Source organism: Mus musculus, chromosome 2, assembly GCF_000001635.26.
Source record: "Mus musculus strain C57BL/6J chromosome 2, GRCm38.p6 C57BL/6J".
In the NCBI taxonomy this organism is placed as follows: domain Eukaryota; kingdom Metazoa; phylum Chordata; class Mammalia; order Rodentia; family Muridae; genus Mus; species Mus musculus.
Window position 1 is genome coordinate 91,449,971 of NC_000068.7, and position 22,723 is coordinate 91,472,693.

General features: G+C 47.1%; 1 protein-coding gene across 4 annotated transcripts in view; it reads left to right on the plus strand.

Moving 5' to 3' along the window:
* The first annotated feature begins 7,485 nt into the window (after positions 1-7,485).
* The window catches only part of Lrp4 (low density lipoprotein receptor-related protein 4), a 56,446-nt gene continuing 41,208 nt past the window's right edge, over positions 7,486-22,723 (plus strand). For 2 of the 4 annotated variants that reach the window (XR_374447.4, XR_003952488.1), the window contains exons 1-2: positions 7,486-7,782; positions 21,159-21,305. Coding sequence is in view for 2 of the 4 variants with exons in the window: in NM_172668.3 (NP_766256.3) it covers positions 7,731-7,782; positions 21,159-21,305 (199 nt within the window). In the remaining 2 variants the exon portion in view is untranslated. The remainder of the gene's footprint in view (positions 7,783-21,158; positions 21,306-22,723) is intronic. The other 2 variants (NM_172668.3, NM_001145857.1) reach the window with 1 other exon arrangement.

The window sequence follows — 22,723 nt, forward strand, 5'->3', positions numbered from 1 at the left end:
CAAAATGGAAGGTACTAACTGATGGTGGTGGCACAGGCCTATAGTCATAGCTACTTAGAAGCCTGAGACCAAAGTAAGCCTTGAAACCAAGAGTTCAGAATTAGCCTGGGCAACACAGTGAAATTCCACCTCTAGATAAATAATAAAATTAAAGATAGAAAACACCAAAACCCAACCAGTGGGCTAGGGATGTAGTCAATTGGTAAAGTGTGTTGCTTAGTATGTGGGAAGCCTTGGATATTCTCTCTCTCTCTCTCTCTCTCTCCCCCTCTCTTCCTGCCCCCCTCCTTCCAATGTTGAGACTACAAACCTAAGGTATGAATGCTAGGTAAGTACTATATCACTCTATTACACACACACACACACACACACACACACACACACACACACACACACCTCCTCCTTGTTTTCTATCTGTTAACTACGCATTCTACTAGATTGACGCTAAACACCCCCACTGCCGGTTTCCCCAGAGGCCAGTCACCACGTGATACATACCCGAATGCCCATGCACACTGTACTGTTTGTTTTATTTGTTTGTACCTCTCTTTTGGTGGATAGTCACGGAATCCTAGCACTTCTGAGGTGAGAGCAGAAGGGTCAGGAGTTCAAAGTCTTTCCTGGAATCACGGAGAGTCCAAGGCCAGCGGAGCTGCTTGAGATCTCATCTAAAACAAACAAAAACCACAAAACTACACACACACACACACACACACACACACTTACACACACACTCACACTCGTGCACACACAACATTTGTTTCTGTGTGTATATAATATACTTAGTAAAGCTAAGAAATTTGTCAAAAAGGATGAATAACCATACAGCTTCAAAATTAGTTAGGAAATACATGAACAATAGACCCATGTAACCTTTAAAGGAAACCAGACCTTACTCTCTGTGATATAAATTATTAAGAGAATAAACCTAGACTGAATAACTGAATAGGACTTAGATTTTGCCCTGATCCCTAAACCCTAAATCTGTAACTCTTCTGATCTTATAAGACTTCTCTCTCTCTCTCTCTCTCTCTCTCTCTCTCTCTCTCTCTCTCTCTCTCTCTCAACAGAATTTCACCATAAGCCAGGCAGTGGTGGCACACTCCTTTAATCCCAGCACTCGGGAGGCAGAGGCAGGCGATTTCTGAGTTCGAGGCCAGCCTGGTCTACAAAGTGAGTTCCAGGACAGCCAGGACTACACAGAGAAACCCTGTCTTGGGGGGGGGGGGTAAAAAAAATCTTAAATTATTTGCATTAGCCTATTAAGATTTTCCTAGAGGAGTAAAAGTTTCAATGTCAGTTAAAGAAAGTCTGTTGTTAACCCACTCGCCCAGCTCTTCTCTTTCCCCGGGGTAGTATCCCAACTGTGTAGAATCAGAGGTATAAAAAGTAAGACCACAAGTTCTAGATCAATCTGAGCTATACAGCAAGACTCTATTTCAACTTGCTATCTTTCACTTTCTCTGTCTTTCCCTTTCCCCTTCCCTCTTTCCTTCCCTCTTTTCTTCCATCTCTGTCTCTGTCTCTCTTTCTCTCTCTCTCTCTCTCTCTCTCTCTCTCTCTCTCTCTCTCACACACACACACACACACACACACATCAGAAAAAATGAATTTCAACAATAAGACTTTGGGGCTGGAGAGATGGCTAGGATGCTTTTCCAGAAGACTGGAGTTTGATTCCAAGTACTTAAATGCCCATATGACTGCTCACAACCATCTGTAACTCCAGTTCCAGGGGAATTTGACACTGTCTTCTGGTCTCCTCCAGCACTGCATGCATTTAAATACATATTTAAACCTTAAAAAAAAACCTCACTTTATATTTTGCAAGAACTTAGTAGATGTTCATTAAATAAACCTGTAAAAATATATTGGGGATATTTAATTGATACACACTTTTTTTTTATCAATAGCTGATTAAGATCTCAGCTTTGGTTTTCCCAAGCCACAAAAGACTATGGATCCATCTTCAAACGTGGCAGACATTTTGGATTATTTTTGGTTATGTTTGTGCCATCTCTCCTATTTGAATTATATCTCCTTTCTTTACCCAGCAAAAATATCCCCCATATCCAGTGTCCAGCTACCTCACACTCACGGATTGCCTCCTCTCTGTGTTTATGGCCTGTGTTCATGCTCCCACCACAAGATCTTCCTCTCCATCAGGTTCTGAGAATCTTTGGAGTTAGCAATCCTGTCTTACTCTGCTCTGCCTTTTCCCATACTTGGCAGGCTGTCTGCTTTTTATTCATTTATCCAAAAAGAAGTGTTGAGCCGTATGTGGCAGGCAGAATTTTAAGGTAGTAGAGAATAAAATAAATAAGACCCCACACCATTAGATCTAATTATTCAGTGGCGTGGAATGAGACAATAAGCACAAAACAACAAACAAGCCTCATTTCCAAGCCTGCCCGAGTGCTGCAGCTGCAGAAGTAAGCAGGGTAAGGGTGGTGAGTGGGTGGGGCCAAGACGACTTTATGGTGGCAACTGGTGGCATCTCTGAGTTTGTGACGCTGAGCCTTATGTGTGCAGGGAGACAACATGCGAAGAAGACACAGCGCATGCAAAGTTTCTATGGCAGCAACGATGGCCTGCTTCAGAGTTGAAGGAATGGCGTCGTGGCGAGAACACAGTGAGCGAGGGGGGAGAGCAGGAGGACTTCAGTGAAGAACCTTGCTGGGCAGGAGAAAAGGGAGGGCTTTAGGAAATGGTTGCTTCACGGAGCATAAATTCTAAAGGGCCGCTCGTGAAAACAGACACCATCCACGTGGATTTTTATGACTTGTATTTGCTTTTGAACAAGCACTTTGTAGGTCTAGTCATCCGCCACTCTACGTTTATCTTTGTAGCTACGATAAGCAAACCCCTCTCTGCAAAGGCTCTAGCTATCTGTGTCAGGTGTGTGACTATCAAGCTTGCAGGAGATAAAAATGTTCTGCAAAGCCCCACCTTTCAGGGTGTGCCCCAAGTTAGGCTAGGGTATAAAATCAGTCATATGCCCCAGGTCCTGGCTCAAGTTTCACTGCTGAGCTAGGGAGAAAAAATGTGGGCGCTGGAACTGATGCCAGAAAGCACAGAAGCTGAAATTGGACATGGTGGCACATGTCTGTAATCCCAGCACTCACAGGAGGTGGAGGCAGGAGAATTAGGAGTTCAAAGTCATCTTTGGTTTCATGATGAATTCAACTAGTAGATGCTATACGAGACCCCTATTAACCCAAAACCAAACTAACATACGAGCAGAGCGTTGCAGAGATACTGTCCTCTGAGACGCCCACTGCTCCCAGGATCTAGTAGGTGCCTCTGCCTAGTTTGCTTTCTGTTGCTGAAAAAAAAAAAAAACAAAACACACACACAAAAAAACTCTGACCAAAAACCTATTTTGGTGACCAAAGAAAGAGTTTCTTAGGCTTACAGATTACAGTCAACCATTGAGGGAAGCCAAAACAGGAACTCACGACAGAAACTAAAGCTGAGCCCACAAGAGGAAAAAAACAAAAAAACAAAAAAACCAAAAAAAAAAAACAGAAAAACAGCCTGCTTAAGGGCTGGCTCACTTTGCTTTCTTATATAACTCAGGACTACCTGTCCAGAGCAACACCACCCGTAGAGGCTGGGCCATCCTCATCAATCATTAACCAAAAAAGAAAAAGAAAAAGAAAAAAGAAAAAAAAAAAGGTTCCCTCTTTCCAAGTAACTCTAAGTTTGTGTCAAATTGATTAAAAAAAACAAAAAACTAGACAACTCCCCCCCGCAACATAAATAAAAGCTCTGCCATTTTTATGTTTATGAAACTTTTTTCAATTTTAAAAAAAAATTATCTCCATATATATATGAGTGTTTTGCCAGCATGTACATCGATGCACTAAGTGCATGCCTGGTACACATGGACGCCAGAAGAGGGCATTAGGTCCTAGGATTGGAGTTATAGATGTTTGTGAGCTGAGATGTAGGTGCTGAAAATTAAACCTAGATCCTTAAAGAGCAGCCAGTGTTCTTAACCCTTGAGCCATTTCTGAAGCCTGTAATACGTTTCCGGTAAGTTTTATGGGTCTTTCTCTGGCTCTGGGTCTTTGCACATATCGTTTCTTCTGCCCCAGAAGACCAACCTCAGCTACTTATAACTCAGCGACTCCTTCTTCCTTTTCCTCTTTGTTGTGATCTAATCCAGTGCATCTTGAATGCTAGACAAGTGCTCTACCACTGAACCTTGCTCTACTCAGCCTCTCTGATGACACCTTAGGTATTAATACTTCTAACCTCCACATCTAAACCAGGTCTCTGTGTCATAGAACCCTGCATTTTTCTTTGATCCCTCTATTATTTAACTTTAAATTAATCTCTGGGATTATTCTTGTATTGCAAACAAAGCCCCTCAGGACCATTAGATTATAAATTCCAGAGATCCCAATATATCTGTTCATCACTGTCTCCATAGTACCTGACATAAGCCATCCTTAATAAATAGATTACTGTGGGAATGAATATGAAATAAGCCTAAGTTGGAAGATAGTTATAGGACCAGCCTTTTAGTGATTTACACTGGAGTCCAGGCTAGTCTAAGAACTTGCTGTGTAGCACAGATCAGCCATCAATTTGCAAGTCCTCTTACATCAGCCTCCCTAGTGCTGCGATAACACGCATAAACCATCACACCCATAGCACCTGGGGGAAAAAATCCAGGACTTCCCCCTCTACTTGTATTGCTTTCAATAAGATAGTGAGCTCACAAAGATGAAGAGGCTCATTTGCACATTTGAATTCTCGGTCTTGTAAAGGAGTTTCCCAAGCTCAGCACCACTTACTAGTTAGGCTGGCAAGTCTTCTTATTGGGGAATATCCTGTTCATTATAGGATGTTCACCAGCAAACCTGGCTTCACTTAACCCACGAGATGCTAATGGTACCCACTTTCAAAAATGCCTACAGCTGCTGCCCCATGCTTGCAAAGTCACTCCTGATTTAATGTCTTAAGATGTGAAGCTTCAAGCTTTTATCACTTTTAGAAGAATTGTACTTAGAAATTAAATTGTTGAGTGATGCCTGGGTTACAAGAATTCTCCTGCCCTAGTTGGATCAAAACCATGCCCCCTTCTAGCTTGTTTCCGTAGCACCCCCGTGTTTCCTTTGAAAGGGTCATTAGTGATGGTGTGGTGTAAGGCAATATTGTGATCGTGGAAATTCAGTTCCCTGGATTGTCCTAGAAGGATGAAGGAAAGGGGCTGGTGTTTCTGAGGAAACCAATGCCTCTGAGACCCCTCAGGAATTGGCAGTTCTCTACCAATTTTCTAGGGACATGTCCCAAAGGACAATAAAGGGAGACAAACAGCCCATTCTGGCATGGTTTTCAGGATCTCTCACTCCAAACAAGAAAGTCTGAGAGGCCTGGTAAAAATAAATATGGCTTACTCCTCCTGGCATAAGAACAGTCTCTGACAGCCAAGACTTAACTCACCCTAGGGGGTGACCCAGGCAAAGTTAGTTTCTACCCATTGATATTCCCAGGGATTCCCAGTGGCCAAGGATGGCTCTGACACCAGCACCATGCTGAAGCATGGCAAAGGGCTGGGGATGCACACTGAAAATGCAGTCTCTCTCTCCTCCCCCCGCCCCCAGTCAGACAGGGACTGCCAGTCCCCTGCTTCCTTTCCAATCCCTCGAAAACGACAACAATCATTCCTCTAGAAAGGAAACTGTCCTTTGCATACAGAGTGGAAACTGTTCATAAATTCTTAATCCCCTGATATCGAAAGAATGGGGACCGTCTGTCCTGGATTTTTATTTTTTTGGGGGAATGTATTCATTATATCGCATCCCTGGTAGTCACTTGGAACAAAATGTGGTCTCCAGAATCACAAGATCTTTTTCTCTCAGTTTAAAAGTCTTCCTAAGCAGCATGCATTGAAATCCTGAAGGCAATGGGGAATTGAATCAGAAAGGTAGGGGCAGTTGAGAAATTGGCCTTCACGTTTCTCTCCTTCTACATCAGACTAAAGTGACTGACCTTGCCACACAAGCCAGAGAAATCCACTCTTTCCTAAGCTCTCAACCCACGTAAACCTCATCTGATTCTACTGCCGCCTTCAGGTTCCAGGAAAAATTACACAGCCAGAAAATAGCTAGGCATTAGTTACCATGGTGATGCAGGAACTTGGTTCAACCAAGTTGCCACTGATAGATAGGCAAAAATTTCGGGGGTGAGGGGAAGGGGGGAACACCATAAAGCACAGAATAAATTAATGTCATATTTTTCTGTTATTGTAGCTTTCACAAAGTATGCTTAATGTTAGCTTTGGTCAAAGATGGCAATTTAAAACGAAAATTTTGAAAAATGGAAAACAAGCAAGGATGAAACGTCAACCTATCCATTTGGAGAAATTGCCTAATATCCACTTTGCACTATACCAAATTACTTCTCTCCCAGCTAAGTCCAGGATAAGATGAATGAAAGCCAAACAATGTTGGCAGGCCAGGTCTGAGGGGAAAGTAATATATCAGGCCCTAAGAAAGTTAGGGGGTGTAAGCAAAAAGCAACAAAACAACCTGGGAACACAGGAGGCAGCAAGATGAACAAATAACTACTAGTATTCAAGGGGCGGAGGGTGGGGAAGACCACAGAGATAACATCGAGAGTGGATTAGAAGTTTATGTCGTAATCCAAACGTTTCATACTGCTGGAAAGCCTTACAAACAGGAGCCGAAAGAAGGCCCAGGTCTTCTTGGCAGAGTGCAACTCTAAGTACTGACTTATTTCCTTACCCCCTACCCCTTTCTTGCCAGGATCAGAAAGTCAAGGATGGTGAAGGGGCTCATTCACAGACAGTATGGAGGAACTGAGATTGTCTGGGCCAAATCTGGGCATTTGAACTGGGGAGACAGGACCCAGACAACTTCACCTCAGGAAATGAATAAATGAAAAGGGGAGGTCGCCGAATTATTTAGCCCAAGAACAACACTGCCTAGACCGGGGGAGGGGCTGGGGTGCAAGAAGAAAAACTTCAGAATAGGGATTTTTGACAGTGAGAACACTAGTTGAGACACAACACTGTAGGCCCCCTGATGTCCCTTGTTTGGTGTCAATAAAGGCCGAGAGAATTATGCTCTAGCAAGCCTTGCATATTTTTGAAACATCACAATAAAGTCTGGAGTTGGAGCTGGTAGGGGGGCCGGGGTCACGCCCAGGCGACTTGGGTCAGCACGGGTGCTCCTCCCTAGTGTGGACCGATAATGAACCCAGGCTGAGAGTTGCCAGTACGATAATTTTCTGTTTAAGCTGGGGATATTTGAGTCGCAGTAATGGGGACAGATAAGGGGCTCTCTCCGGAAGGCTAGGAATGTTAGGGCAGACTGAGTAGGAGCTAAGGCGAGCGCAAGAGGCACAGGCGGGTGGGGTCCTGGGACTGGGGGGCGAGGGCAGAGGGCGGGAAGGGGCCGGGCCAGAGCCGGGGGCGGGACCAGGCGGGGTGGTGGTGGCGGGGGCCGAGACGCGGGAGGCGGGGCGGCCAGGCTCGGGACACCCCCTCCCGGTCCCCTGGCGGGGCGGCTTCAACTCCGGCAGTACAGGAGGCAGCAGCAGCCCGGAGGGCGACTTGCAGGGCGCGCCGGCCGAGCTGGACCCGGGACGCTTTTCAACCCGGGGGAACCCTCCGCTGATTCTCTCCGCCCCGGCGTCCCTTGGGAGCCCGCGGGACCCCCGGGCCGGCAGGGAACGCCGGCGGCGGCCGCAGCACCATGAGGCGGTGGTGGGGCGCGCTGCTGCTTGGCGCCCTGCTCTGCGCACACGGTAAGCGGCGTCGCAGCGCCCGCGCCGACCGGGCCACCGGGAAAGTTTGTCCCTGAGACTGGTCGCTGCAGGACTCGCCTCCTGGGAGTGGGACCGTGAGGCTGGGGCCTGAAGTCCCACCCTCGAGCTCACTTCGAGCACCAACCCTGGCAGAGCGAGCGGAGGAAAGCAATAGCAGCCCCCGCAGCTCTTCTAGCACGAGAGGGGACAGCGGTGGTGGGACTCGTCCCCGCTGTAGTCTGGGCCGGGTGGAAGAAGACCCAAGACGCTCTCTCGGCTTCCATCGCTGCTCTTTAACGAGCCAGGGGCGGGTTCCCTTTCAGGTTAAGGCAGGGCTTCTGTGTCCCTGGTGCGTGCGAATGAATGTGTGCAAAGAAAGGAAGGCGGGGAGGATGGTCGCTAAACCCATAAATTGTAAACAGTTCTCTTTCCAGGGACTGGGGGATCTTGGGTGGATTGCGGAGAGGGGCCCAGCTGAATCTGAGTTACTTGAGCATCCGGGATTCATGGACTTGGGGAGCAATTTCTCGGACTCGAAACCCTGCTCTCTCTGAGGGTCCTTGGTTCATACTTGCGTGCAGCATCTCCCCTAAGTGGAGTTTTGGGTTCCCTCTCCTGGCTGCGGCCAATCAGCTTCCTGCCCCGGATCCTCCCCAAGGGAGGGGTGGGGAACAGCGATGGAAAAGAGGTTGGGGAGGAACTTTGGGAAGAAACTGCTGGAAAGCTCCCTCAGATCGGTTCTGGCCCGGGTAAAGCGCAGGGGCGCGTTCTTTGGGAACTTCCAAAGGCAGCCTCGCGACCCGTGCAGTGGGGCCTTGGCCTCCGGGGAGCTGGGCGGATGGCAGCGGCACTGCTGCTTCATCTGCTCCTTATTAATAACGTGTTCGGTGCCCGGACGCAACTGTTATGTCTACTTAGGACTGCAGTGGAATCTGCTTCTCTGCAGCAGCTTGGGAACGTGGGTGCACCCGGAGATTTAGCAGCTGCCTCTGAGTTTGTGCCCAAAGATCAAAGATCGATCTTTGAACTCTCAACTATATTCACCCGCCGGCTTTTCCACGTGGGGGAGATCCAGTTCTTCGATTCCCTGGCTGCGGGACGAGGGGGTGGGGTTCAGAAAGAGCGGTCTGCAGATCCTGGCGATTCACGGGTTCTTTCTTTCACATGGAGGAGCTCGTGTGGAAAGTGCAGATTTCGGAACTTGCCTGGCAGGGTGTGGAGCTGTCTGGGCACTTGTTTTAAAGATTGTTTTAGCTCCCGAGTCCAAAACAAAGTTCTGGTGTCTGCTATTTAAACCGCTCGTGGGTTTTCAATGGCTTTTTCCATGTGGTATCTAACGCCGACCGAGTCTTTTCTCTCCGACTGGTAGTCTGGCCGACCCACGTTCCTCTTCGCGCCTCGTTCTCCCCCTCTCGGGCTCTCTCCTCGAAGGTTATTTGTAGCCTCTTCGGCGTGTTAGGACAGCAGCCCTACTGGGGTAGGAATGTAACTGTTCTTCCCACCACATGGGCCCCTTAAAGGGACAGCTATGCTTTTGGGGGGTTTCCCCCCTTCGGGTTTCAAGGGAAGGGGATGGAACTTTCCTCTCGGCCCCCTGGAGGAAGTTTTGAAAAAGATCAAGGGAAATAGCTAGGCACTAGGAAAAGGGGGGTGGGGTGGGGGCTAAAACGGATACCAACAAAGCCAAAGAGGAGATTGTCGCCTTCTGCCCCAGGGAAGGGGGAGCTGGAAGGTTCCGGACTGAGACTCGCCAAGAGGAATTCACTGCTCCAGAGCTGCTGTCAAAATTGCGTACATTACATTTGCAATGGAGGATGGGGGTGAGAACAGGAGCAGAGAATCGTGGATTCTTAATGTTTTGCAGTGGGAAAGAAAAAAAAAAAAACAACATTAGAGGGTTCTCAGTAACTAGTTGAGGTTCATTTTTAAAGGAGAAGGTTTAATAGAAATTTCTAAGTTGAGACTTCCTGTGCATACGGAGTAGGCAGAGGTAGGAAAATTTTGTGCTTTGCAGGGCTTAATACTGAGCCATCCTTGGTGACCTTATAGAAGACAGAGTCACAATGAGGTAGAGCAGTTGCAGAGTCTGTAACCACCACCCCCCACAAATCCCAGTAAGATCCCTAGTACTAAGTTCAGGTCCTGAAGAGGTGCTTCTGAAAGCTGCTGTGTGTTACTTACACAGACAACCTCAGCTAGGAGTGAATTCAATACCAGACCAAGGTGTTAGTTTAGATTTTATTGATCCTCTCAGGATTTCCCTAGAGCCTCTCCACTTGGTGTTAGCCTAGATCACAATCCACTGTTCAGAATTTAGAAGGATGTGGCCAGAGACATGGCTCAGCGGTTAAAGCACTGCATGTTCCTCCAGATGACCTGGGTTTCATTCCCATCTCATACTTGGCAGCTCCGGGATGTGTAACTTTGGTTCCAGGGAATCTGACGCCCTCTTCTGGCCGCTTCAAGTACTCCACACATGTGGTGCACAGCCACACACACACAAAGTGGAGGTAAAATAGCTAAGCATGGTGCTTATCTCTGTGATGCTAGCTAACACTTGGGCGACTGAGGCAAGAGTTGTTAAGCAAGGATGAGGTCAGTCTGGGTTGCGTAATTTGAAGTCATTCCAGACTAGACAGCAAGACCCTTTTCTCAAAAACAAAACAAAACAAAACAAACCACACAAAAACCTATTTCACTCCCAGCACTTAGTAGGTGAAAGCAAGAGGTTTAGAAGTTCATGGTTATTCTCAGATACCTTGTGAGTTCAAGGCTGGCTTGGGCTTCATAAGACTCTGTCTCAAAAACTAAAGTTAACAACAACAACAACAACAACAACTGCTCTTGTGATTTAAATGTTAAGGTTTTTGTAAGGAAGTGGTAGTAGCCACGGGTATTTTCATCCTGTGCGGTACGACTGGAGTGTATATAAACCACTTCACTTGGAATCTTTTCTAGGGAAGTGAACCCTGACGATCCTGGCCGGGAGTGCTCGCTTGGGTAGATAAAGACGTTTCTGAAGATGAGTGCAAAATAGTTTAGCTTAAGACTGGTCTTATTTATTTCCATGTGGTTGTTGTTGTGACCACGGTTGTCAAGGAACTTGAGTGACATTGCCCTTGATCTCTCGGGACTCAGGCTTCTCACTGATTCTGGATTTCCTCTTCTGTCCCCTGTTGGGTATCAGATGACATCTTTGGGACTGGCACCTAGTATTAAGAGTAACAGGTGCAAGGGAACTTAGTCAGGCCCTGTCTGACACAAAGCACGTTGGGCATGCTCGTCTTCCGCGCCAGCAAAGGACACCGGAGGTCACAGAGGACATGGTGCTTTGTAGCTCTTTGCATAGGCCTCCTACAGACTAATTGCTAGTGTTGGCCCCTAAGATGAAGAAGGGTGATAGAGTGTTGCTGCTGCTTAGAGAGATAACAAAGGGGTTCGTGAATAAGAACACAATAATTTCTGAGACTGAAAATGTACCTTGTTTTATTACATGGCCAGATCTCAAATCTAAAGTGAAGTTCCATGTCTTTGTTCAGCTGCTAGCCACCATCTCTACATTCTTTGGTAGAGTGTCACCATGTTTTGTCACAGATGCCTAGACATAGGGCATGTGAGTCCCAGGCTGTATGAATCCTGGTGGCCATCTTCTCCCCAACAGTGAATGTCTTCCTCTTCTTAGCCTTGTGAGTGGCCCAGGAAGGACTAGGTGCTGAGATTTAGTTGGCAGAGCCTGAGTTTGGCCCTAAAAATAGCACTGATGATCACCTATGCTTGTCCCTGTCCCTGGGGCTTAGAGCTAGTGTGTGGTCAGGCTCATTCTCCCCAGGACACTCAGGAACACTGCCCGAGCTGAGTGGTGCCCTCAGGCTCCTGTTCATCCACTCAGCAAACACCGTGTCGCACTCTCATCAGCCTGCATACCTAGCTCAGTATTTGAGAAAGCACAGGCAGGCTTGGGTTTAGCACCTGGCTTTGATACTTCTAGGTGAACTCATGAAAATACCCTGGCCCTTGCTTCAGGACTCGTATCTGCAAATGGGGTTGGAACTGGGGAGGGGAGTGGCATATTTTCACCTGTGACATTTTCGTGCTGTGGAAATTAAAAGAGACTACGACAGAGCATTTCAAGTCATCCAGCACAGAGCCTGACAGCTGCTATGTTAGCTATAGGCCCAGATAAATGCCAGCTGTTCCTTAGTAAGACTGCCTAAGTGGGTCAGAGATGGTTCTGGGGTTTGGAATATGCGGAGCCAGATAAGTTATACTGCAGCGTCTCATATGATGAAGGAGGCTTGATCCTTCATTGTTTTAACTCGTTTTTTTTCCCCCCTCTGTGAAATACCTTGTCCTTTCTTTTTCCTTCTTGAAAACCTAGTGAAACCTAATCATAGTTCCCTCCTGTCCACGCTTCCAGAAAAGAGGTTTATTACTTTATGAAGGAAGCTAGGGGAGAGGACCAAGGGGGTTGGGGGGAGAGAGGAACTCCCTTGGGAACATCCCTGTTGAGAGGCCAGGAGGGAGACCTACAACTCCTTACACTAAGATCGCTGTGACCCAGGGTGAGAGAGGTTGCCAAGGTCTCTTGTAGTTGGAACAGTTTAGAATTCCAACCTGTCCCTCCCACTGGCCTGAGGAAGGAGTCAGGGGCCCCAGAGCTCTAGAGGTAGTAATTGCCTCAATTTGGAGGCTGGGCTGTTGGGAGCCTGCTTCCTTCACAGCCACAGTCTTCAATCAGGAGTCCTGTCAGTGTGCCCTATAATTGATGTGGGTCTCCAGCCCCAGACTCGTAACCCCCAGCTCCTCCACCCCAAAGTTTGACCCCTGTTGTCTCTTTGTTTCTTCCTTTTAAGTTGGTGCCAGTGTTGTGATGTTTCTGGGAACTGCAGAAAGTTGACCGTAACCCAGAGCAGCCGTCAAGAAGAGCTGATTCTTTTAGCTTCCCGGCGGTCTATTTTCTGTTGTGTCTTTTTGATTTAGCAAGAAGCAAACATCCCAGGTGCCTCTGGGCATCTCTTCCGCCCATCGGAGCAGACTTCATTCTTTCAGTGCACGTAGGCATTCCCATCTGTGTCCCGCAGATGAGTGGATGGCCTGTCAGCTATTTCTAACGCCTGCACCCCCACCATTCAGGTGAGAGTGAGGAGGGAGGGGCGCTGCGTGCACCCCAGCTGGAGAAAGCCTGGCTGGGACTTGAAGCAAGCCCTGACTTGGCCTATGGGAGCTCCCCCTCACCTCTGTACAGAGGGAAGGATCCAAGCATCGAGCCAAGCCAGGAAACAAAAGACTAGGAGCAAACCTTCCATCTGGCTGCGAGGAGGCAGCGACACAAAGGTGCTGCTGCACAATTTATCACTGGAGATTTTCTGCAGCCAGGGAGCTCCAGACCCTCACCCTCACCGCCCCCCAACCCCACCCTACCCCCCCCCCCCCCCCGGGTGTAAGGCCAGGCAGGTATAGACTAGGGTATTAGGAGAGACACCTAATTAGCACGTGGAGGAAAGCTGCTTCTGAGGTCGTCAGTGTCTCCTAGGATCACAGCCCAGCAGCTCCACTTCCTGTCAGGCCTGCAAGGGGTGAGGGTGGGGGGCCACTGCGGGGGTGCTACGTTCCCTTCTCATGGTCTATGGAGTGCAACTGATCTTGTGGGCATGGGTGAGGACAAGAGAAATTTTATGTTGGCCGACTGCAACATCTTAGGAATTAATGAAGAAGCTGGGTTTAGGCAAGCAAAGGGGAGAGAGTCGCTTTTCCTTTCATTTTCCCCACACCAGGTAGCTGAAGCAAGAAGTTTCTACTAAAGAGACTGAGTGAGACAGTAAAAGTCAAAGGCTTTAAATCAGCGGTTCTCAACCTCCCTAATGCGGTAACCCTTTAGTATAATTCCTCATGTTGTGGTGACCCCACCACCATAAAATTATCTCATTGCTACAAAATATCAGTGTTTCCCAATGGTCTTAGGCGACCCCTGTGAAAGGGTCCTTAAGGCACTCAAAGGGATCATGACCCACCAGTTCAAAACCACTACTTTAAATGGTCCTTCTCCAAACAGAGGTTCTACTTGTCCCTCCTGACTGTTTCTGTACTACAAAATGGGGCATGTGGGCTAAGACATACAAATGTACTCGAGAGAGTTTTGCTGCCTTGCTGATCCGGTGATAAGCAGTAATCAGTGGGAAACTGAGACTTAGAGCAATTTGCTGTGACATGGCCACTGAGTAGCTGCATCAGGATTCGAACCCAGAGTCTAAGATGAGAACCCTATACCTCAACACATGCTGCCTCTCAGAACAGAGTTTGGAGTTTCTGTAAATAATCTATGTATGGGTCTATGGCCCACATGAGTGCAGATGCCTGAGGAGGTGAGAACTGGAGCTATGGAGGTTGGTAACTTACATGCACATTCGGAGAATACAGCACTGGTCCTCGGAAAGAGCAGCCAATGCTCTTCGTGGCTGAACCATCTCTCCAACCCCCAGAACAGAATATTTTAAGTCTCAGTTGTCCCAGAAGATCTAGGTTGGAAAAGTTTACAATTGGATTGACCTCTTTGGGATTTAGTTACTTCTTTTGTTTTTTGTTTTTACATTTGTGTGTTGTGCATGGCATGGAAGGATGTTGGTTCATTCCTTCCACCGTATGTGTCCCAGGGATCGAACTCACTCTGCCCTCTTAGCACATACAAGCACACAATACTGTAGCTGACTCTTACTGTAACTGCTATGGATCCAAACTCACGCTTTGGTAGCAAGCGCTAACCCACCGACTCATCTCCCCATCCCACTTAGTTATAATTTTAAGGGCTAGATCTCACTTTATCGCCCAGCCTGGCTCCAGCATCCTAGACTTAAGGGGTCTTGCTGCCTCTGTTTCCTTAGTAGCTGTGGTTACAAGTGCATGACACTGCACCTGCCTTATTTTATTATTTATTTGTATGAGAACTGGGGGTTAAACCCAGGCCCTTGAATGTGCTAAGCACTCTCTCTGCCATTGTCCTACATAGCTCAGCCCCCAGATCTATCATTTATGGATACTTAGCATGCAGCAGAGCCAGTGTGTGGTATCACCTGTAATCCTAACATTTGGAAAGCTGAGCCAGAGGGATCACAAGTTCAAGACCCTGTCTTAAAGACAAAAATAAAAAAGATACATAACATGCAGAAGGCATTATGCCAAGTAGCTCTCAGAAATTACATATATCTCAAAACAGATGTGTTATGAGTTTTGTTCCATTTTTCCTGATGAAAACTAAAATATATTTAGATGAACTGCTTGGGAACCAGAAGGAACAGGATTTATACTCTGAGAAGTATTGTTCCCATGGTCTTTTTTTTTTCTTTAAAGATTGATTTTTTTTATTTTATGTATGTGAGTACACTGTGACTATCTTCAGACACACACCAGAAGAGATGGTTGTGAGCCACTATGTGGTTACTAGGAATTGAACTCGGGACCTCTGGAAGAGTAGTCAGTGCTCTTAACTGCAGAGCCATCTCTCCACCCTGTTTACATGGTCTCAATGTTATATATTTCTGCCTAATAACTTTGGGTGCTGAACATTAATTTTTTTAAGATTTATTTATTATTATACATAAGTACACTGTAGCTGTCTTCAGATGCACCAGAAGAGGGTGTCAGATCTCATTACAGATGTTTGTGAGCCACTATGTGATTACTGGGATTTGAACTCAGGACCTTTGGAAGAGCAGTCAGTGCTCTTACCTGCTGAGCCATCTCACCAGTCCTGAATATTAAAATTTTATTTTATGGGGATGGAGACATGGCTCAGAGATTAAGAGCATTTACTGTTCTTGCAGACAACCCGGGTTCGATTCCCAGCACTCAAAACTCTTGGTAACTCTAGTTCCATCCAGAAGAACCAATGCCAATGCCTTCCTTTGGCCTCCTCAGTGCATGCTTGTGTGTGTGTGTGTGTGTGTGTGTGTGTGTGTGTGTGCACATGTGCGCGAGTGCATACACACATACTAAATAAATAAATAGATAAATGTGATTTTATTTCTTTCAGGGTTTCTCTCTGTAGCCCTGGCTGTCCTGGAACTCACTCTGTAGACCAGGCTGGCCTGGAACTCAGAAATCTGCCTGCCTCTGCCTCCCAAGTGCTGGGATTAAAGGCATGCACCACCACTGCCTGGCGTATTTTTTGTTTTTTGTTTTTGTTTTTGTTTTTTTAAAGTGATGGTGGTAGGGCGGAAATTCCTGAACTCTGACCTGTAATCATGTATCTAGTGTGTCCCTATTGAGTGGGTTGCCAAGGAATCAGATAGGCAAGGCTCACCATTGGACAGAAATAAGCCTGTCAAGACATGTCAGCTCCCAGCCTGAGACAGAGTGAGGAAGGGAGTCCAGAGGGACCAAACTTCACCTGAGTAGAACCAGGAAGTGCCTGGGGAAGGAGAGGAGCAAAGGTCTCCTGAGTCCTGGTTGTGTAGGAATTGGCTATTTTTATGTCTACCGTTCTGAGCCTCTCTCCTGCTTTGACCCCCAGCTCTCACAAGAGTCAAGCATGCATTACCCATCCTTTTAACAAACTTGTCCTGTTCATCTGGTACACTCAGCACGGGGCTCGCACTGTGAATATGAACATAAGAACTGTCAGGCACACAATTTTAATATCCAAGAAGCTTAGGCCTAGTGAGTGAGCAATACAAAGGGACAAAGGGCAGGGACTTCCAGCTCAGCTTGGGTCAAATATGTCCAGGTAGGGCAGTGTTAACAAAGGCTCCATTTCCTGATCTTCTGTTGCCAACTGCCTACTACTTAGCTCTGTGGTCCAGGTGGTGGTGGTGGTGCTGATGGTGATGGTGATGATGATGATTCCTGCTACTACTATTAATGTCTGCTAGGCAAGTGAATACAGATCTATAGAGGTCTCTCCAGACTCTGGGTATATGGGGCTTATTGGGTCCATGTCCATGTGGCTTTTTGTTGCCATTCCTTTCAACTTAGTTTTGTTTGCCACATGATTGTCCCCTGGAATGTGCTGTTACTGTGTTTGTTACCTCGAGAGTCAGTGGGATTGCCCCTCTCTCTGGACGAAGGTATAGACTCCTAAATATCTCATTCTCATTAAATAAGGTTTGTAGCCTCATCATTCCTGCCAGTGGACAGGAAAAGACGGCTTTGCCATCTTACAAAGAGAACAGGCCTAAGGGTGTGTCTCAGCAGTAGAGTGTATATTTAGCATGTTGGAAGCCTTGGGTTCATTCCCTGTCACTCCAAAAGCAAAAGGAAAAGGAAGGGAGGAGAGGCTGGAGATGCAGTCCAGTTGGTAAACTGCTTGTTAGCAAGTTTGAAGCCCTGGGTTCCATCCCAGCACCTCCTACAGCAACAGGGGCAGACACCTGTAATCTCAACACTCGAGAGTCAGAGGCAAGAGGGACATCTCCAGACTCTTGGATACAGAATTGCTTTCATCTCCATTTTATGGATGCGCTTACAGAAACTTTTGGTTAATTTCTCAAAAAATGTGGAATCTCTGCTCTCTACAGTGTTAGAGGGTCTGATCACACTGGTGAAGGTCTCACTGGTACCACACGGGTCAGTGTTTGCTTTCTCCCCTTCCAAAGAAAGCACTGGGAAACTGCTAAGGTAGCCGGCCTGAGGGAGCGGAGGTGTAAATGGTGAGATCTCGGTTAACCTCTCAGAAAGATTCAATAAAGCCAGATGTGGAGGCACACACGTTTAATGGAATGCCAGCACTTGTGGACCGCGCTCTGTGAGTTTGAGGCCAGCCTGGTCTACACAGCAAGCACCAAGTCAATCGGGGAGGGCTACATAGTAAGACCTGTCTTTAAAAAAGAAGGTTCTACGAGCCTCTTAACATGAATCCCAAGAATAAAGGCTTTATGAGAGAGCACAAACACCTGGGGCTCAGACCTGTTCCTTGTTGAAATGCCTAAGGCCCTGGCAGCCCTGAGAGCTGCCTGCAGCGTAGCTGGCAAACAGCCTTCAAGGATTCCGATTCAATGCTTACATGGAAGGCTGCGTCCGCATGCGTTTCCTTTCTTTTCTTTTATGCAAAAAGGGTTAAAAGCTGCCCTTTATGATCGCTGCCAGGACTGGAGTGAACAGACAGAATTCCCCTCTCTGGGGACCCTGAAGGGGAAGCGGTTGTCCAGAAGTCTGCCTTTTGGGATATAATGTGTCTGCTTCCTGTATGAATGCCCAAGTCAAGAGTGTGTCCGGCTGGTGGCTGCCTGGACTTCACCACAGCTCTGATTTCAGCCATTTCTCTGACATGCAGGAAGTTGTGTGTCTTTAGCCACCTGCAACTTGATGGCCAGCTGATGGAATACTTCGGCCCTGCAGTCAGCCCCAGGAAATTAGAACTGGGTGTCTCACTCAGCCAATCACGGGGATAGGAGCGGGTAAAGGATTAATAGCTCCTCTTTGCTCTCTGTACTGTTTAAAAAAAAAAAAGTATTTGGGGGCTGGAAAGATGGCTCAGTGGTTTAGAGCTCTGACTGCTCTTCCAGAGGTCCTGAGTTCAATTCCCAGCAACCACATGGTGGCTCACAACCATCTGGAGTAGGATCTGATGCCCTCTTCTGGTGTGTCTGAAGAGAGCGACAGTGCACTCATATACTTAAAATAAATAAGTCTTTAGCCGGGCAGTGGTGGCACACACCTTTAATCCCAGCACTTGGGAGGCAGAGGCAGGCAGATTTCTGAGTTTGAGGCCAGCCTGGTCTACAGAGTGAGTTCCAGGACAGCCAGGGCTATACAGAGAAACTCAAAAAAATCAAAATAAATAAATAAGTAAATGGTTTGTTTTTATTTTATGTGTATGAAGAGTTTGCCTGCAGGTGTGTACACCCTATGTACAGTGCCCAAGAGTATCAGAAGGAGGTGTCGATCCCCCTGGAACTGGAGCCACATATGACTGTGAGCAATGTGGGTGCTAGAAACCAAACCCAGGACCCTAGAAGAGCAGCTGGTGCTTTTAGCTGAGCCATCTCTTCAGCTCCCTGTACTTGTTTCCCCTGCATAGCTCCCAGGATACTGCTCATCTTGCTTTCCCATTCCTCGTATCCAACAACTCCTAAGTCAAGGCCTTTTGGGGAAATGTGGTCACTGTGCCACATTGGAGAATCTCCCCGTAGCTACTTAATGATAATTTCCAGTGTGCCACAGCATAAAATCTGTTTATTCCATGTTTATTTGTGGCTTTTATTTTATTTTATTTTTTATTTTCTGTAACATATTAAGAAACTCAGTTAAGCCTGCCCATGCAGCTGTTGATCCCAGCTACTTGGGAGGCCAAAGTAGAAGACTTTCAAGTTTAAGACCTGCCTGCCCTACAGAGTAAGTTCCAGGCCAGCAACTTTATAAAACCCTGAACCTTGTATTAAAATAAAAAGTAAAATGAGGTCTGAGATGTGGTTTAGTGGGTTTAACCCCCAGTGCTACTTTTCCCTTAAGGAAAAAAAAAAGAAAGAAAGAAAGCGAATTGCACAAAGTCATGTGCCTGCTTGATGGAACCCAAGGTCTGCTTGTCTGCTCCAGGTCAGGCATTTACCCTTTTGCACTCTTCCATTTTATCCCTTCTTCCTATCTGTCTTTCTTTCTGGATGTCCCTCCAGGTCTACCTCTGTTCTGATTGTATGGTACTATCCATATTTCTCCACCTTTGCTGACTTATGGGTCAGTTTACAGGGACAAGGAGCATCCCGTGCACTGCTGGGGTACTTAGCTGCATCCCTGGCTTCTAGAAGCTCAGGCATCCTGGAGCACTGAAGGATGGTCCCCTAAAGGACAAAGCTGTTCCTCTTCTCCTGCTGAAACTTACTAACTAAGCCTTAAGTTCTCTCTGCAGCTTCTCCACGAAGGAGAGTTGTGTGCCAGAAGCATCCTTGCATGGAATTGTCCACGCTGCTGAATCTGGCCCAGGGTTCCGTAAAGATGTGCGTGTACTTCACTGAGCCAGTGTTCCTCAGGCTCTGCTGTCTCAGGTCTTAGTGAGAGATGTCCTTATTCCTCAGTCTAGGAACTGAGAAGAGCAGGCAACTGGGCAGTTGCCCTGGGCAACGGGACCTTCTGAGTTTCTCTGGGGAAGAACCCTCCAGTCTTTTGTAGAAAGACAGACATTGGGCTTGAAGTGAGGGCTTCCTATGAGGAAGGCAAAGCTGTTGTCCCTCCTAAAAGGACTCTGCTTGCCTTCAGAAGGAAATTCTGCATCTTTCCTGGGATAACTTTATCTCTTACGTGTAGACAATTGAGAGAAGGCTAGAAATATACATTTGGGCATAGCTTGAGAGGCTGGCTCACAGATGTCAAAGGCTGATTGGCCATCCATCTATTCAGCCATCCATTGCAGGTTAGGAAGCTTTGCCTTAACCTCACACCTTTGGGAGAGAAGTAGGAAGACTGGGGAGGCGTAGAGACCAATAGTAAAGGAACAGGAGTGGCAATGTACAGCTGACCCTTCCCAGTTCCAGCCCAGGCTGAAGGCAGGGCCCAGCTAATGGGAGGAAGAGAGGAAAGCTAGGGACGAGATGAGCAACAAGGCAGGCCCCCTCCTTCCACAGCTGCAGCAGCTCAGCGGGTTAGATGAATAATCTGAGGGGGGAGAGTGACCCTAGAAGAACCCTTTGTTCCAGCTGAGGCTGGAGCAGGGGCACCGAGCCATTCACACGCCATCCCAGGGCATCCTGCTGGGTACTCTGGGGAGGGGGCACTGCAGCCAGTCATGGGACTTGGCCAGGCAGATAGCTTGATGCTCAATGGGGAAGCCAGCTGCATGCTGCTGAGGCTGGGGGAGGGGCTGCGTCCACCGGCCTTCCTGCAGGCCTTGGTCTGTCTCACAGACTGGAAGGCACTGACTGGAGCACTGGCTGGTCCTGGTTAGTCTGTCCTGAGGTGGCTTGATCTTGTCACCCCTTGCCCCGAAAAGTAAAATCTGATGATAGGACTCGCAAGCTCCTTCGTGCCTCCCCACCTGGATTCCTTGACATCGAGAGGCACCGTGATCTGGTTTCACCGTTCTAGCTTGCGTCAGTGCTTGAGGCTGCAAGGTGGAGGAAGGTTTACTTGTGTCTCAGTTTTCTAATTTTGGAAGAAAGCATATAGAGGTGTCTTGGTAGGTGGCGGCTGTCCCCCACTCTTGTTCTGAGCACAACATCCCTTGGTGGCTTTATTTGTCTCCTGGCCTTCAGAGATGCTGTGTAAAGATGCCATAGACGGGGCCACGAGGCTCTCTGTGAACCCAAAGTCCGAAGCTGTCTTTGGGATCATATCTGCCCTGGCAGAGGAAGGAAATCTGAGTGACAATTCCCTTGGGTTTTTCTCCTCCCCAACCCTGTTGGCTTTGGGTGGACAGGCATCAATGCCCTCTTTTTCCTATTCTTTCTGCCCAGGAATAGCCAGCAGTCTGGAGTGTGCATGTGGTCGGAGCCACTTCACATGTGCGGTGAGCGCGCTTGGCGAATGTACCTGTATCCCCGCCCAGTGGCAGTGTGATGGAGACAATGACTGTGGAGACCACAGCGATGAGGATGGCTGTAGTAAGTAGCATCCCTGGGTTAGCAGGAGGAGATAAAGGATGAACCAAGGAGTGTTTTATGCTTGCCTGCCTTGTGTCCAACTTAGAGTTGGGCTCTTGCAAGGGTGACCGGATGTGGAGAGAGACATCGCTTCTTCACATGTACACATTTAAAAACTTGTATTTCTATTGGGTAGATCATGCCTCTAACCCCAATAAGCACACACTTTGAAGCGTTGCAAAAGGGCCCGCATGGTGGCTCACACCTTTAATCCTAGCACTTGGGAGGCAGAGACGGGCAGATCTCTTGAGTTCGCACCCAGTCTGGTCTATAATGTGAGTTCCAAGATGGCTGGAGCTAGAGAAACCCCTGTCCAAAAAAAAAAAAAAAAGTGAGAAAGAGAGAAAAGAAAAAGAAAGAAAAAAGAAAAGAAAAAGAAAACAAGAAAAAGAAAGAAAGGAAAAGCAAACTTGGAAAAGGCATAAAAGAAAATACCCTTAAAGACATAAATAGACATTATTAAACAGCTCTCCTTGTATTTGTGAATTCTGTGTGCATGATACATGCATACTTTTAAATTTTTTCTGTGCTATACATAGGTGCAGATTGTTTTCATTATATTTTAATACTCTGTATAGTCAAAAATATTAAATAAGATAAGCTTTGTAAGAAATCTTATGTTTGGGTGGCTGGTGGGGTTGCTTAGCAGGTAAGGATACATGCCACCAAGTCCAATGACTGTTTGATCCCCAGGACCCACGTGCTGGGCAGAACCAACCCTAGGAAGTTGTTCTCTGACCTCTCCATGGACACTGTGGCTTTTGTGTTCTCTCTCCTGCAAAAGTAATAAACTTTAAAAACAGGGTTCAAAGCTATTGAAGAAGACACCCGACCAAGATTGACACACATGTATGTATCCGACTAAGGCTATGTAGCTCAGGGCTGCTTGCCTTGTATGTGTGAGGTTCTAGGTTCAACCCCCTCCCCATACTGAGAGGAAAAAAAAAAAACCACCTTGTGTTCTATTTAAGCTTGCCTTTCCTCCAGCATAGTCACAGACAGACAATGGGCCAGGACGTCCTGTCTTGGATATATATAAATCTCACTGTTAAGCCAATTGTCTGGATTTAAGGGTACATGTCTGGCCCGCAGCATCTATGTCTGATGGTAACTAATTAGTCTAATGGGAACGAAGCTACAACCTGGACCTCATTAACCCTAACCAGCTCAGCTAATTATGATAATAATAAATGCTTCCCTTTCATGTAGCACTTTCATATGCATTATCTCAAAAGACCTCTTGTGAGTTGAGTGCAATTATCCCCTTGTGTAGTCCAAGGAACTACTGCTCAGGGAGGGCAGATGACATCATAGTAATGACTTCTAGAAGTGAAACCCAGATGTGTCAATCATCCTTTAATAAAAGGATAGGAGGGAAT